The sequence below is a fragment of the Prinia subflava genome, chromosome 3 (assembly GCF_021018805.1).
Source record: "Prinia subflava isolate CZ2003 ecotype Zambia chromosome 3, Cam_Psub_1.2, whole genome shotgun sequence".
In the NCBI taxonomy this organism is placed as follows: Eukaryota; Metazoa; Chordata; class Aves; order Passeriformes; family Cisticolidae; genus Prinia; species Prinia subflava.
The window spans coordinates 45,942,887-45,957,454 of record NC_086249.1 but is presented as its reverse complement, the minus strand read 5'-3'; the positions used below and the strand labels follow the sequence as shown (position 1 = coordinate 45,957,454).

General features: G+C 40.0%; 1 protein-coding gene across 1 annotated transcript in view; it reads left to right on the top strand.

Moving 5' to 3' along the window:
* Positions 1–12,384, top strand: part of COG3 (component of oligomeric golgi complex 3) — a 30,983-nt gene extending 18,599 nt beyond the window's left edge. The window contains exons 16-23 of the mRNA XM_063392129.1: positions 1,049–1,138; positions 3,005–3,125; positions 5,403–5,491; positions 5,591–5,725; positions 6,720–6,795; positions 8,242–8,369; positions 8,924–9,022; positions 10,240–12,384. Coding sequence (XP_063248199.1) covers positions 1,049–1,138; positions 3,005–3,125; positions 5,403–5,491; positions 5,591–5,725; positions 6,720–6,795; positions 8,242–8,369; positions 8,924–9,022; positions 10,240–10,269 — 768 coding nt within the window. The 3' untranslated portion in view covers positions 10,270–12,384. The remainder of the gene's footprint in view (positions 1–1,048; positions 1,139–3,004; positions 3,126–5,402; positions 5,492–5,590; positions 5,726–6,719; positions 6,796–8,241; positions 8,370–8,923; positions 9,023–10,239) is intronic.
* Positions 12,385–14,568: the final 2,184 nt, after the last annotated feature.

The following is a 14,568-nucleotide window of genomic DNA, read 5'->3' as shown; positions in this document are numbered from 1 at the left end:
AACACATATTTTAAGACTTTCCCATTAGAATCTGTTTTGTTTTGCTCACTTAACAGCATGTAAGGCTGATAAATCTCTGAGGAAACTAATGCAAGTGTTTTTGCTTTTCTGCATATGTTGTATCTTTATTAGATACATTTAATGGTTATCAAAATATCTTTGATGGGTGTTACATGAAATTCCTGCCAAGATGCTATTGCTAAAAAAGAAGCTGGAAAATATTAATGCTTTATAGCTTAAGATATCAATCCCTCTAAAGATAGATGAATATTTGCCCTTGTTTTCAGCTAGACCTTTGTAAATGAAGTTTTCTGCATTGTTGGCAAGGCTCATTTTACAGTGTGTCTGCACAGAGGTTGATTTAGTTTTCCCCTGAGACACTGTAGCAGAACTGGTACCCCTTGCCTGCACCCTGTAGGTCGGGAAGACATGAATGAAGTGGTGCTGGCAAGTCTGGGGCAGTCAGGACTCTCCTGTGCTCTGTTGCTGTGCTAGGGGGGCAGGCTGTGTTCCTATATGGCTGGCTCAGCCGTGGGATCATATTGCTGCCACTTAAGGGCTTGTCCCGTGTCCCCTGGGCCGTGGCAGCTGTCATGTTTGTTTACTAAGCTGTCACAAATGTGAGGTAATTTGAGTCTGCCTGAGGTTAAGCTCACTCAGTGATCTCGTGTCTATTGCAGATGTAGCTTGCACGCACAGGTAGTCACCCTGACACGAAAAAGTGTCTGCTCGGGTTACCCAGCACACACCAGTCATGCTGGTGGCTCTGAACGTGGGAGGTGTCACTGGCCATGCTCCAACCCAGGTGCCAATTCAGAGGTGCAGGGTGAGCAGGGTGTGCTTGTGTGTGTACCTGCATCCAGCCTGAGAGCTTGTAGAAGCTTTTGTGTCTGAATGCTCCATCCTGTGTCACTGCATTTAGCCAACATGTTTGTAGCTAGTTAATCTGGAGTTTTATAAGCTGATAAACACATCACTCACAAACTGAAAATTCTGCCGAAGCTTTGCTAACACCTCTTTTGTTGGTCTGATTTCCTCTTTCCTGCAGAGGGCAGTGTTTCAGGGATTATCGCAAGAGGCCTTATCTGCCTGTATCCAGTCGCTGCTGGGAGCTGCTGATGCCATTAGCAAAAACAAGGTCAGAATCTGTGCTTTGGGTATGATTTCCACAGCCCCCAGCCCCTTGTATATCTGAAGTCATGAAGCAGCAGTTCAGAATTTCGTTAAAATCTTAGTCAAAGCATGTTGCTCTGCCCCTGGAGACTTGATGGATTTGCCAGTTCTTAGTTATGGTTAATGTATTGCGGGCAAAGATAATGATTCACATGCCAGCCTGAAAAGGTGGAATACAGATTGTAGCAATCGTGTTTACAGGCTGCTGTAACTCATGGGAATTCAGTGAAGTGATGCCTAACTAGAGATTTCTACTGGAGGACTTTGTTCTCTATATTTATTTTCACTGCTTCTTACTTTTTTCTCTTTTTCTCTGACTCCATTGTTTGAATTTTCAAAAAGCTTTCTAATTTATGTCCGCTGGGAAGAAGTTTTCAGTATTCTCTGCTCAGAACTTTATTATCAAAAGGTTTGATCTCATGTGTTGCTCAGAATTCAATGCAGATTCATCAAGTCGTTTAAACTTCAGCTATGTTTAAGTAGTTGGAGTAAACTTTTTCCTGGCACAGTTCCTTTAAATCCTGTAGTCATTTGCTAATTCCTAACAGCCAGGAAGTGAATTAAAAAAAAGAAAGTCATAGTAGGCTAAAATTGTTGGATTTTTATTAACAATAAATATTTAGTCATGAAAAAGGTCTTAGTTTTGATTGGAAATACCTGTTTTAAAGTATCTCTTCTGAGTGTCCTTTGAAAAAATATCTGTTAAACATAGCATCTTTAAAAAGAAATTCAAGCTACACTTCCCTGCAGCTTGAGCAGATAACTATGTGTAACTGATTCAGAATTCTGTAGTTAAATACCAATTCCAGCACTGTGTAGTTGACCAGCATTGACTTAAAAGTATTGCAGAGAATGAAACTTGTCCTGCAATAAACCCTAAACAGGTTGGCCCAGAATTAGGATCTCTTATCACTTTGTTCTTTATGCATGTTAATTTAATGTTATCTGGTGAAATGATGCATATAAGAATTAAAAAAAAAAAACAAAACAAAACAAAAAACCACCACCCACAAAAAAACCAAAAAAAACCCAACTCAAGTCCTTTCCACCACTCACATTTAGTGAAATTTCTGTTTGTTGAAATTGCAGATTTAAATCTGATTTCTTCTTTATTGTTTTATTCGACATTATATCAAGGAAAGTTCTCCACCCTGCAAAAACAAATTTGAATTCTAGAGTCCTCCTCCTTTTACCTCAATGAGCCATGACCTTTAAAGATTAAAACCAGCATGCAGTATGAAGCATGTAGCTAAAATAACAAGCAGTGCAAAACTGATCATTGTGGTGGTTTGAACTTGGCCTTCTTTTACTCTTTGTATCTTTACTGTACTGTTTAGAAATTAACTAACCTTTGTGTTTAATGACATGGGAAAAATGCATTGTAAAATCTTTGCAGAACAGCACAGTTAATCAAGGTTATTACAGGAGCATTAAGCTTTTTTAGTCATTGTAATGATGAAAACAAATTTACAACCTCATGTTTTTCAACTGTAAATTATATGAATTACATTAAATAATTCCTCTCTCTGAAGAAGAATATATTTGTATCTTTCAAATAGTGGATATCTTTACTTAATGAGGACATTTAGTTATATGGCTGTGTAATCTAATTCTTCTAAGAAATGGGAATAAAGTCTGCTTCTGTAGTGCAGTGTATTAGGAATAGTACAGAAGTGGGATTTGTTGATCCCAGAGTAGTTAATGATACTACAGACTAATGGAAAAAGCTTGTTAAGTAGTAAAAGTGGAAATGTTGGAACTTGGCTTGTCATTTAATTGTTTGGGGTTTTTTTTTTTACATGTAATGCATGTTCTTTCTCTTGTGCTGTAGACCCAAGTTGATGGACAGCTTTTCTTAATAAAACACCTTCTGATTCTTCGTGAACAAATTGCTCCTTTCCACACTGATTTCACCATTAAGGAAATTTCCCTGGACCTTAAGAAAACTAGAGGTACTAAACAGTTGCTGGCTACAGAATGGGATGGGATTGTCCTCCCTTTGTGCCAGCAAAAATTTTGGGTTTATTTTATGTTCACTTGCAATGACCTGTATGCTTTTTCTAATCTCTTGCTTTGTTCCTAGCTTCTCTGAAAAAAACCAAAACCATTCTCCTAGTCAGGGCAATTCAAGATGTATCTAATAAATTCTTTATTTCTGTATGAGATGCTTTTACCTGCTTTTGCTGCTGACCTAACTCATTTATCCAGTCTTTTTTAAGAACACCTAAGTAATCTACATTTCTATTGCACAGAGATGTCTTTCCTCTTTTCTGACCTGTTAAAGGAGTATCTTTCCTTACTGCTGCTTCGCTGGTGAATTTAACAATATGTAGTCAACTTAGGAAGAGCAAATTAAGATTTCCTGGATCTTTCTGTGAGGTTTTTGTTTTGAGAAGGATTTCTTATTTTGCAAGTTCAATAAACAGTGTTGGTATTATGATATTATGTAGCAAGCATGCCTCTCGTAGGAAAACAGAAGTAGTAGCCATGGTCATAGTTTTTGAAATTGTACTATTGTTCCCTTGTAAAATTCAGGAAAAAAATCTCTCAATACAAAATTGAATTGTCATGCACTTTCCAAGTTGTAAGGATAATGGGGAAGATTATTAGAAGCATGTCAAGTTTCTTTCCTTCCATTCCAGAAGAGAAAGCTGAAGAAATAACTTCTCTTTCCTGCTAATATGCTGCAGTCTTAACTCTGAAGCAAACATTTCTTACACTAACCATTTCACTTGTTGCATTTGAACATCAATGAAACCTCCTACCTGTTGAGTGGTTTCTAGTTGACTGGAGGTTAAAGGGCAAATACATCCTTTTGGTGTCTTGCCCTGGCTGACACACAAGTTTGTTCTCCACCTTCATTTAACAGAATAAATTTTTGTGCCAGCCAGTGCTTTGCAGGTGGTAGTGGTAAGTAATGGAAAACACTTCCTTTATATTGGGTGGTGGTGGCAGTGGTGTTGAAAAGATGTGTGTTGTGCTTAATTCTTACTGTGGTGTAGCATAAGCCAGTAGGGCTTTTATATTTAGGATGAGTTGTAGAAGAAAAGTAACACAGCTAATAGTTTTGCTGTGTTCTAGTCAAACTTCCTGCACACAGGTTTATGATTTAATTTGGTATTTACAGATGAAGCAGTAGTGCTTACTGTAAAGGTCATGCTTTTGCTCAATTTCCTTGTAGTAGCATAATATTAATGTTCATGTAACTGAAATACTTGGTGGGAAAAAGGAGTAACTTATAGTTTTCTGATCAAGAATTTGGGAAATCTTTGGAATTTCTCAAATTACTGGTAAAAAAATCAGAGAACAAAAATAATCTTGCTCTATGTTCACCTTTCACTGCATAGGAGGGGAGATTCTTAGTTCAGTGCAAAACCTACAAACCTATATTCGATATTCTTTCTTTATTTAATGCCTCAAAGAGCATTTATTTTACTCATATCTTTTTTCTCTCCCCCTGTTTTATACAGAGTGCAGAGTTTCTTTTGAAAGGAAAAAAAACAAAGCAGCTGGATGTGTAGGATGATAAATGGCTGACAGTAGGGTAAAAAGCTATACTGCAACTAATAATTTCCTTTTTTCCAATTTGACTAGATTTCAGCATCTTGTTAAGACTATAGGTGTAATTTCAGTATCTTGTGTTAATTACAGACATTGTTGCTTTTCCTTCTTGAGACTTCTGTAGAGAACATAAACATGAATGCTTATCAACCTTGATGTTTTGTTGTTTAGTCCTAACTAAAACAGCTAAGCACAGACAGAAAAAGTGCCAATTGGAAGTTATTTCATGGAACTGTAGTTGGTTTTCCCAGGCAATGTGTGCAAAATTTTGCATATTGTTTGTAAATGCTTAAATAGCTTATGTAAAAGTCTTCCACTTGGAGATGCAGTAGCAAGAAGAGGAGAGCTCACGCAGTTTTCATGCTCATAGCCTTGCAGTGAATACCAGCAACTTGTTATTTTTTTGTAATGTATTTATCTGTTTAGACTGTGTAACTGTTAGGTACAGGTGTACCATGGGTGCCATTGAAAAGTAGTGAACCAAGCCCTGTGTGTTTCTGTGCACGTGCACTTGTGCATCCACTGCGAGCAGTGCTGGAGTCATTAACGTTACAGTCATAACCATTCATGCTTGGCCATTTGCTGTGCATACATGAGTGATTAGAGTTTGTAGTTCCTGGAGCTGAGTGGCATTGACTTACAGTGTGAGTGACTTTTTTGATTCACAGATGCAGCATTTAAAATCCTGAATCCTAAGGCAGTTTCAAGATTTTTTAGACTAAACAGCAACAACGCCTTGATACAGTTCTTACTGGAGGTAATGCAGAGTCTTATTGCATTAAGAAAAGTTGAGTCATTTAAGTGTGTGGTGATCTCTGGCAAGTAAAAAGAAGAGAATTGTCATTCTCTGTTCAAGGGTACTCCAGAAATCAGAGAACATTATATCGACTCCAAGAAAGACGTAGATCGTCATCTGAAATCAGCTTGTGAGCAGTTTATTCAGCAGCAAACCAAACAGTTTATAGAGCAGCTGGAGGAGTTCATGACAAAGGTACAAATGTGTTGTATGTTTGTTAACCTAACTGAAGTACTGGTAGGATGAGGGAATTGGTATTTAAATTGGGTATATGACAAGCTGCTAGTGCTCTGTGATTAGCTGAAGATAATGTGCTTTCCTTTAAGTTCCAATGGCAATTTTCTAGGCATTTTTGAGATTAGTGGGTTAAAGGAACATGTAGTTTTTGAAAGCAGCCCGTGTGTTCTTTGATCAAGAAGCTTTAATTTTTCCTTGAATTGTAACAGGTGTGTGAAGGTTGGCAGGAGCTTTTCTTTTTACAGGAACTACTTTGAGTGCTTTTGTAAGCTTTCAAAAACAGTCTTGGGTCATGTGTGTTCTTGAGGGAGGTCTTAAAATATTGGATGTCTTGTTACGTTTCTTTCTAGAACCTGCTCTGGAGGTTAGGATTTCCAGGTATCTTGAGAAAACCTTGCAACAGGATCTGTTTTGAACCTTAGATCCTGAGAATAAGTGACATGACCTCTCAGAAACTGGGGCTACGGCATTGCATGGACTGCAGATATCCCAGCTGCTAGGTTTTTTTGAGAATTTAGAGGATTACAGTATTAAATTTACTCGTGCCTGTCATGCTGGGATAGGAGTCAGTGGCGTACCTAAAATATATATGGGTAACTGGTGAGATTGATAGCTTGTCTGAGTGATCTCAATGATTCATTAGGAATACTGGGGAGTTTGACTAAGCTGCTTAAGGATAAGTCTCTTTTGAGGTTTTATATCCTTAGGTGCCTAAGCATCTTCGTAAATTTAATCCCATTTTGAATTTTACTTTCAAGAATTGATCACGGTTGTAATTTTGAATTGCATTTCTGTCAAGCTGCTTCCCCTGTGTGTTGTTAAGTCAGGTCATAGAAGAGACAGAGCAGTGGAGATTCTGTATGCTGTGGTATCTCAGAGTTGTGCAGTTTTTACTTGGTCATTTTGTTGTTAACTCAACTGAAAATCATTTTGTTGATTTTACTTGTTTTAGGTAGCTGCTTTAAAAACAATGGCCACTCAAGGGGGTCCCAATTACAGCCTTTCACAGCAACCTTGGGCACAACCAGGTATTTACTTTGGTTTAGATTCATGTTACTATTAGGAATCTAAAGAGATGGTCAGAATAACTTGGTCTGAGAGACTGTGATTGATTTGAAAAATTCTACATGTAATAACTGTCTTTTTCTTGCAAATCCTACCTTCCATTTCAGCCTGTGTGCTATTTGAAATGTCTTAAGCCAGCTCTAAAAACCTCACAAACTTCAGAATATGTATTTAATTGGTGCAGTAGATGCATGCCTTGAGTATTTCTCAAGCTGTGATTGTTCTTGCATGTAAACAGCATTTCTACAACTACATACAGTATGTGCTTAAGGAATTAATTGATTACGTTATGATAAAGCTTTTGTAGGAAAGAATGAATCCTCATTGATGCCTTATGGTTTGTACATTTGGTATTTACTTTGTTTTCAGTTTTCCTGCCACTGTGCAAAAATGGAATCTGGGTTTGTTTTACTCTTTTTTAAAAATTCAAATGTGAGTGCTTCATAGGAACATTTGGAGCAGTTTTAGATGCTCCTTGGTTGTTCTGCTCTTCACATTACAAAGTTGTGTTTCTGGGTGAAAAAATCTGATCATTCCAAATCATTCATTGGAACCTTCTGTTGCATCATATTTTTAAGATGCAAAGCCAGCCATGTTCATACATAATTCAGTGCTGCTCTGTGGGTCAGACACTCTCAAGGGCTAACTTGAGCTTCCACTTAACATCTTCCACTTCTTCAGAAGTATTTTTAGTGTTTGTTTGGAGATAATTATGGGTATAGAAGCAGACCAAAGCAGAGCTTCTGCTGTTTCCTGGAGTCATTTGTCTGGGAAGTGGGACTAGGCAGAAAATTCAGATGTGGAAGAAGTTGAAGTTCTGGGAGGGGAAAACCCACATAGGATATTAACTTCAGTACTTTACAACTACAAAATGTATTTTTCCCTGGCCTTTAAGCAACGATCTTGTAAAATCATTAAAATTCCTAGCAATAAAGAAAGAAGGTTTTTGTCTGACAGAAAATTCCTGCCTGATTAATTCAAAATCCAGATATCTGTGCAGCCTTTCCTCTCACAGACATGGCCTGTGATCAGTCAGGAGAATTTGTGATATTCTGTTCTCTTTACTAGCACTGTTGCCCAGCAGTTTCTTTTCCAGGTAAGTTTTCTGGAAGGGAGCCTATGTAGAACTTCATTGCTATTAGAGGGCTGTGATTTCAGAAACCCTAGGAGGATGTGGTAGCTTTCAGAGATGGGGTGAGTGCATTTTCTGCAGGGAAAGGAAGCAGTGTCTGGCAGGCTCTGGTCCTGTGATGGGTTTGACACTGCACAGCCCAGCACCCCTCTCTCCCTTCCACTCAAACCTGTGGTAATGATCCTCCCTAGGAGAGCAGAGGTGATTTTTGGGAGTGTAGGTTTCAGTGAGCAGAACTCCATTTTAGCCTATTAAACATATTTTCTTTTACTTTCAGCAAAGATCAACGATTTGGTCTCTTCCACTTACAAGACCATAAAAACAAAGTTGCCATCAACTTTACGAAGCATGTCCTTATACTTGTCCAATAAAGATACAGAATTAATTCTGTTTAAGCCAGTCAGGGTGAGTATTGCTGCCATGTTTTCCTGTAGATGTTTCATGGTGGTATTTTCAGTTTAAAAACGCCGAATCCAGACATCTGTACTGCTCTTGCTTGTGCTACACAATACACACGTACTACAGGGAAGTAGCTGCTGCTCTTTACTGTGTACATCTTCCACTTGGCACCAAATGAGCTACCATCAGGAAAATTAACTGTCCCACACTAAACCAGTTGATTTTTGTCACTTATGCATGGGCAGGAGCACCAGAGGCAGAGAGGATGATAGAGGTGCAGTGGAAAACCTGCTGTAAACCACCAGAAGAGGCAAGCTTGAGTTTTAAGCTTATGGGTTAAGTCTTCAGGACTCCATGTTTCACTTCAGCACATCTTGGCTGAAGTTTTTATCTCACAACCACTGTGGATTCCTTGTTTGGGGCTTGTTTTAGAAAAGTTCTTGAAGCTTGACTGCTTCTCCCAGCCTGGTAACGTCCATGTACATTGTGTTTGTTGTGGTTCATGTTTAAGATGGGTGTTGTGGTTTTTAATATTGGTTTTTTCTTCTTTCCTTTAAAAGAATAACGTTCAGCAAATGTTCCAAAAACTCCATGCTCTGTTAAAGGAAGAATTCAGTAATGAAGACCTCCAGATCATAGCTTGTCCTTCAATGGAACAGGTATATACTGAAGTTCCCTATTTTATCAGTTGTTCTTTCATGTGATTGGCTTTTATAAACAATTTTTTCATTTTTCATACTTCCAGTGTTCAGAATCATTATTTATTTCTTACCTCCCTTAATCCTGGATGATTAAATTCTTTGGTCTTTATCTGATGTTAAGACTCTCAGCTAGGAGGGGACTTTGTTTGGTAGGGGTTTTTTTAATGAATGTTTGATAGATTTTCTTAAACCAAGGTGGTGATTGATGTTGCTGGGGATTGAGTTGTACAGCACTGTAGAAGAGCCTTGCCATTTCCTGGCATTGTCTTCTTGCAAAGGTGTCAAAGCCAGTGAATATGACTTTAAAAAAGCTGTGCATTTGAAGGCAGTCTTTCTTTTGACAAACACAGAAAGCAGCAACTTTTACATTTAGGAAGCACGAAAATGAATTGCTAGAGTGATTTAAAGTGAATTGTATTGAGAAAATGTGCAGATGTTTATGGAACTGTAACCCTACATGGTCTTTAGTCTCAGAGATAAATTTGGGTTAAGAATTCCCTGTATTAGGATTCTCTGTCAGAAACCAAGTACGCTTTTAAAAATGTCACTTCGACCTTAGTAGTCTAGGGAATGTGGGTGGAATCTTGATTATCACAGGATGCCAGTATTTAAACAGGTAATCTAGTTTATGGATTAGAGGATGTTGCCTGCAGTGTGTGTGGCCACAGGAATGTGTGATAACTGTCCTGGAGCGCTGGGTGGGAGCGATGCACCATAAGGAGGTGGGGCTATCCTGGAAGAGATGGCTTCCTCCAACTGTTTATCTGCTTAACATTAGGATCACTTATCCTACAAACTCAAGTGTGTGGGAAACCATGTTGTAATCTGTGGGGAACAAGTACTGTGAAGGATCCCAAATGTGTTTCAGATATTTGAGGTGAAGGGTAACATTTTTTTTGCCAGTGTGCCTGGGTTTTGGAATTTGTTGACAACACATGAAGCTATCTTAGGAAGTTTATCACAGTAGTTTGTGACTGCTGAAATGAGTGGTCAGCATGGTCAACAGTTGCATTTTAAAAAGCCTGTGAGTAGGCATTTGACTGGAAATTTTGGCTGTTGTTTTGTAACTGTCTTCTGATTAATGTGCTTCCTAGGAATCCTGTTTATAGGTTATGACATGCTGATTCTGAAACTTGGCTACTCTGTCTAATGTAGGCTTTCATTTTGTCTTTCAGGTGAACTTACTATTGTCCATGTCCAAGTAGCCCAACAGTGAGGCTGTTTGGAATAAGCTTCAGCCAAATGCCAGGCAGTGAAGGGAATGCAGAGACATTTGCTTGAAGTAAACAAAGGATCCCACTGTGCAGTCCAGTCTGCATCAAAACCATCCAGGCTGCTTAACCCTGTTTTAGGGAAGAAACCCAGAATGAACAGGTTTGTTGGTTTGGTAAAGGTCTTCCTGTTCATTGGCTTGAGCAGTGGGCAGAAGAAAATGAAACAAAACCCCTTTGGTGATCACTCCTATGGAAGCTCAATTACTGCCTTTTCCAGATATTTTCAAAATTGAAAAGCTTTTCTGTTTGTTTTTGTTTACTATAAAAACCATTCTTGCTTTCCCTTAATGAGCTGATATATGCAATGGAAAGTCACACTTTCAAAGACACTGGAAATACAGTGCAGAAAATCAATTGAGAGCAAGAATAGGTATTTGTGACACTTGGGAGATGACCACATTGGTATGACAATTTGACTTAAGCAGGCATGTTCTGAGTTTTTAACTTCCCTGAAAATCCTGGTAATCCACCACATGCTTGAGAGTAAGTTAGAGGTTCTTGCTTGGAGAAACTTAATTTCCCACATGTGAAGTGTTTCTTGAAACACTGGATGGGTTGTCTTTCTTACACTCTTGTGATTGGGAGCGGTGAGGTCTGACCTGACGTGTCATACTCTAGCCTTTCTCCGTGTGAAGAGTCTCAGATTCTTGGGATTTGCAATGGAAAGCTGTGCAACGTAATTTCTGTTGTTTCTGAGGGAACTGCATGTTTCCAGATGTTTTACAGCAGTGCTTAGCATTGAGGTTTTCAGTTACCTAATTTTAGGGCAGAGTCGGTATTTTTGCCTTTCCCAAGATCGAATGATGGTGTCACATTGTTTAAAGTGGGAACAGGGTCTAGAACTTGCACAGCCTTTGTGCCGGGAAGAAAGTGCTAATTAGGGGGTGTGGGGACGCCTGAAACTCGATGTGCAAGGCTGTCAAATCTACATTGAAAAGGTGGATAAGTACTCGGTAACTGGTAAACAGCATTGTTGAGTGAGCATTAATTGGACATTAGTGTGGAAAGGTGGCTGCTAAATGCCTGACCTTTAATGGAATGAGCACTTAAGGGTGTCTCAGTGTGTAAATCTTCATTGTGCAGCACTACAGAATGAAAACGTAGTGGGTGACGTGACAGATTTTTAACTTATTTATAAAGCCTGTTCTGTACTTTGGAATACGGAGAGATTTCCTTGCACATCGGTGGTATTTTGATTTAACAATTGTCCTGTTATAAATAACAAGGCTGGAGTGTAAGATGGTAGGATTGAAAGCTACCACAAGAAGTGTTACAGCAGTGGTGCTGAGATACATAAATGGTACTTATAGGACCTTACATGACTCCTTAAAAATTAAGTAAAGGAACTAACAAGGAGAAAAACTTGCCCTCTCCCTTTACTTATGTAGAAATACAGGCTGTAAAATAATGTCCAGTGCATTGTAATATATGTATATTTGTTTTTTATAAAGTTTTTCAGAAGGACTGCATGGTCACTGTACAGAGTTATGACTGACTTAATACAGGCATTGTACAGAAGAGATGTGAAGGATAAACCATGGCAGTAGTCACTCTTGTGCTTGGGGTCTTTTTCTCTCTTAAGAGTACCCAAACAGCTCTAGGACAGCTGGTGGAAGGATTAGAAGAGCAATCAGTTTATACAGCCTGTTTGCTAAATGAACATTTGTTTAAACATGTACAGTTTCAGATAGTTACGTTTACAAATAGTGCAAATACTTTCAAAAGATTAATTTAAGATGCTTTATATTATCTGACTAGAAACTTGCTGTTTTTAATTTTTTTAAATAAAAATGTTGCCTCCTATTTTGGTCCAAAAGTAAAGCTTTATTCTGTATCCTGAGGCTTGTCTGTCAAGATTACTGTAATACAGAGACAATAAACATCCTGTAAGCAGAGGTTGTGCATTGCTGAGAAATGTTCTTTTTTTAGCAGTAAGAGAAGAGAGTTTATTTGGCACAGACATATATCTGGGTGCTGAATGTACAGCTAATTGTTAAATTAATGCCTCTTTATGGTTATAATAAAAGTAAATTTGTATTTTCTTTACTGACAAGCAGTCTTGTGTGACTAAATGGCCTCTTTCCTTGCAGTTTCGTTAGGAGCAAGAAACCACAACTGTAATACAAGAATATATTTAACTAAGTTGGCTTTTACTAAGAGCTTGGGAGCTGGTGGCAGAAAACACAAGTATTAGTTCCTGTGTTTGATGACTGTTCTTGTCTGGTTACTCACAGCCTCATCTGTCTAGAGTTTCTCATTACCCTGTAGTGCTCTTCTGGCCCTTGGTGGTGTAAAACACATCATGCAGAAGCTTGTGGTTTGTCCCCTGTAATGTCAGCATGAAGCTTCCCTTCAGCCTCTGGCTTTCACAATGTCATTTGAATGAACTACCAAAGTAAAAGCTCTCCTTCCCTGTGGAATTTGGATTCTGAGGGGTATGGGGCAGTGATGTGTGACTAGAACTTCCTGGTTGCTTGCAGCCTCTTCTAGGGATCTGCCCCTTTTGGATTGTATCTTGTTAATGAGGTGAATGCCTGGCCAGATTTTGGACAACAGTGATGCCTGCAGGAAAATTTTACACTGGTCCACGTATTTTCCAAGCAAAACTTAATATTCCTTTTCTCAAACTGCATATTTAGTACTGACGAAGTGATGTGGGTGTGAAAAGGAGAAAAAGTCTGTGCTGCTGGAGCAAACTTGGTGACTGCAGGTAGATCCAGCTCTGTCCACAAATGTTTTCTCCCACTCTTCTGCATTTTCATCCTCACTGAGCCCTAAAACCAAAGCTAGTATGTGGAGCAGGTCCGGTCTTTGTTATAAAGACCTCTAAATAGAGCAAAAAGACAAAAGAATCAGTTGGTCCCTTTCAGTGGTGGCCAACCATGCCACTAAGCTGTGGATATTGCCATCAGCTGGAGCCTGGAAACCCAAGAGACCCCTCGTGTTCCCTCTCTTGGATTGCCCCTGGTCCCTGTGCCTAGGCTGCTCTTGGCCATCCCCTCTGCACCAGCCCAGGTGTCTGGCTGGGAGCCAAAGCAAGCTGGTTGCTCACACTTGCGCAAGCATTTCCCAAATTTCCAGTTCCTCAGCTGCAGTGTGGAAGCCGTGTCCTTCAAGGTGCTGTGTTTGGTGTGCAACCCTGCTGGTCAGACTGGGATCCATCACATGCTGTCAGCTGAGGCAAACCTGCTTACAGGGACCTGATATACAGATGGGCATTGTGAGCTCGAGGAAAGGAGCTTTGTTTTTATTGCAAAGTGACTGTTACCACCCTGCTAAGGGAAAAGTTGGTCTGAAATGCTGATGTGACTGCTTGCTGTGAGCACTGATTCCTTTGCGTTTCAGTATTTCATGCAGGTAGAAGATAACGAAATGCAAGGAGTGATACCAATGCGAAAGTGATTGCCAAAAGTATTGCAACACTGATTATTGGAGAGCAGGCTCATGAGCTGAATGTTTTTAGACTGAAGGAGCTCCTCTTTGCTTTCTGGCCACCTAAGTGGGTGACCTCTCTGGATCTTTCAGCTGCAAAGAGCCTGTGCAGAGTGAAGGATGTTAATGCTAAGCTCTCTGAGGGGGGGGCCAAGTGGGAGAGCATCCTGCATCTCCTGTAACCCAGCCTTTCACCATGCAGTGTGCTGTGGGTGCCCTTTCCCTTCATGCCCGTGGGACCAACCCTACAGCTTCCCCTGGGAGCTGATCCTCTTCAGCACATGTACAAGGGGACCGAGGAGCAAAGAACTAAACTCACCACTTGAGCCGGCTCGGGTGGGAGTGGGCTGCTCAAAAGTAGTGGGTCAAGGAAGATGACTTCCTTATCTGACAGAGCAGATGGTCCTGAGACGAAGTCTGAATTTTGGGGGTCAAAGAGCAGTAGCCAGAACTTTTTGGTTCTGCACACTTGGGGCCTTGGCTCCCTGCCACCCTCCTGAGCAGCCACCGGAGAGGTTGTTTCCATTAGCGATGTGCCTGTGGCCACTACAGAGCATTGCTGTGGGGGCTGGCAACGTTTGGTCTGTGCCTGCACTGGGGAAGAGAACTTGATTCCTTCCCCCTGAGGCCTCAGCCCCCATCCCATCCAAACATGGGAAATTCATGATTTCAGTGCTGACCAGTTGTTTGCTTCTAGTAAGGGACAGGGTTGCACACCAGTAGGCTGGGACAGTCACACTGGCACCCAACAGGGCTCAACCCTGGCCAGAGCAGCATTTCCACTTCTAAGGGTCAGAG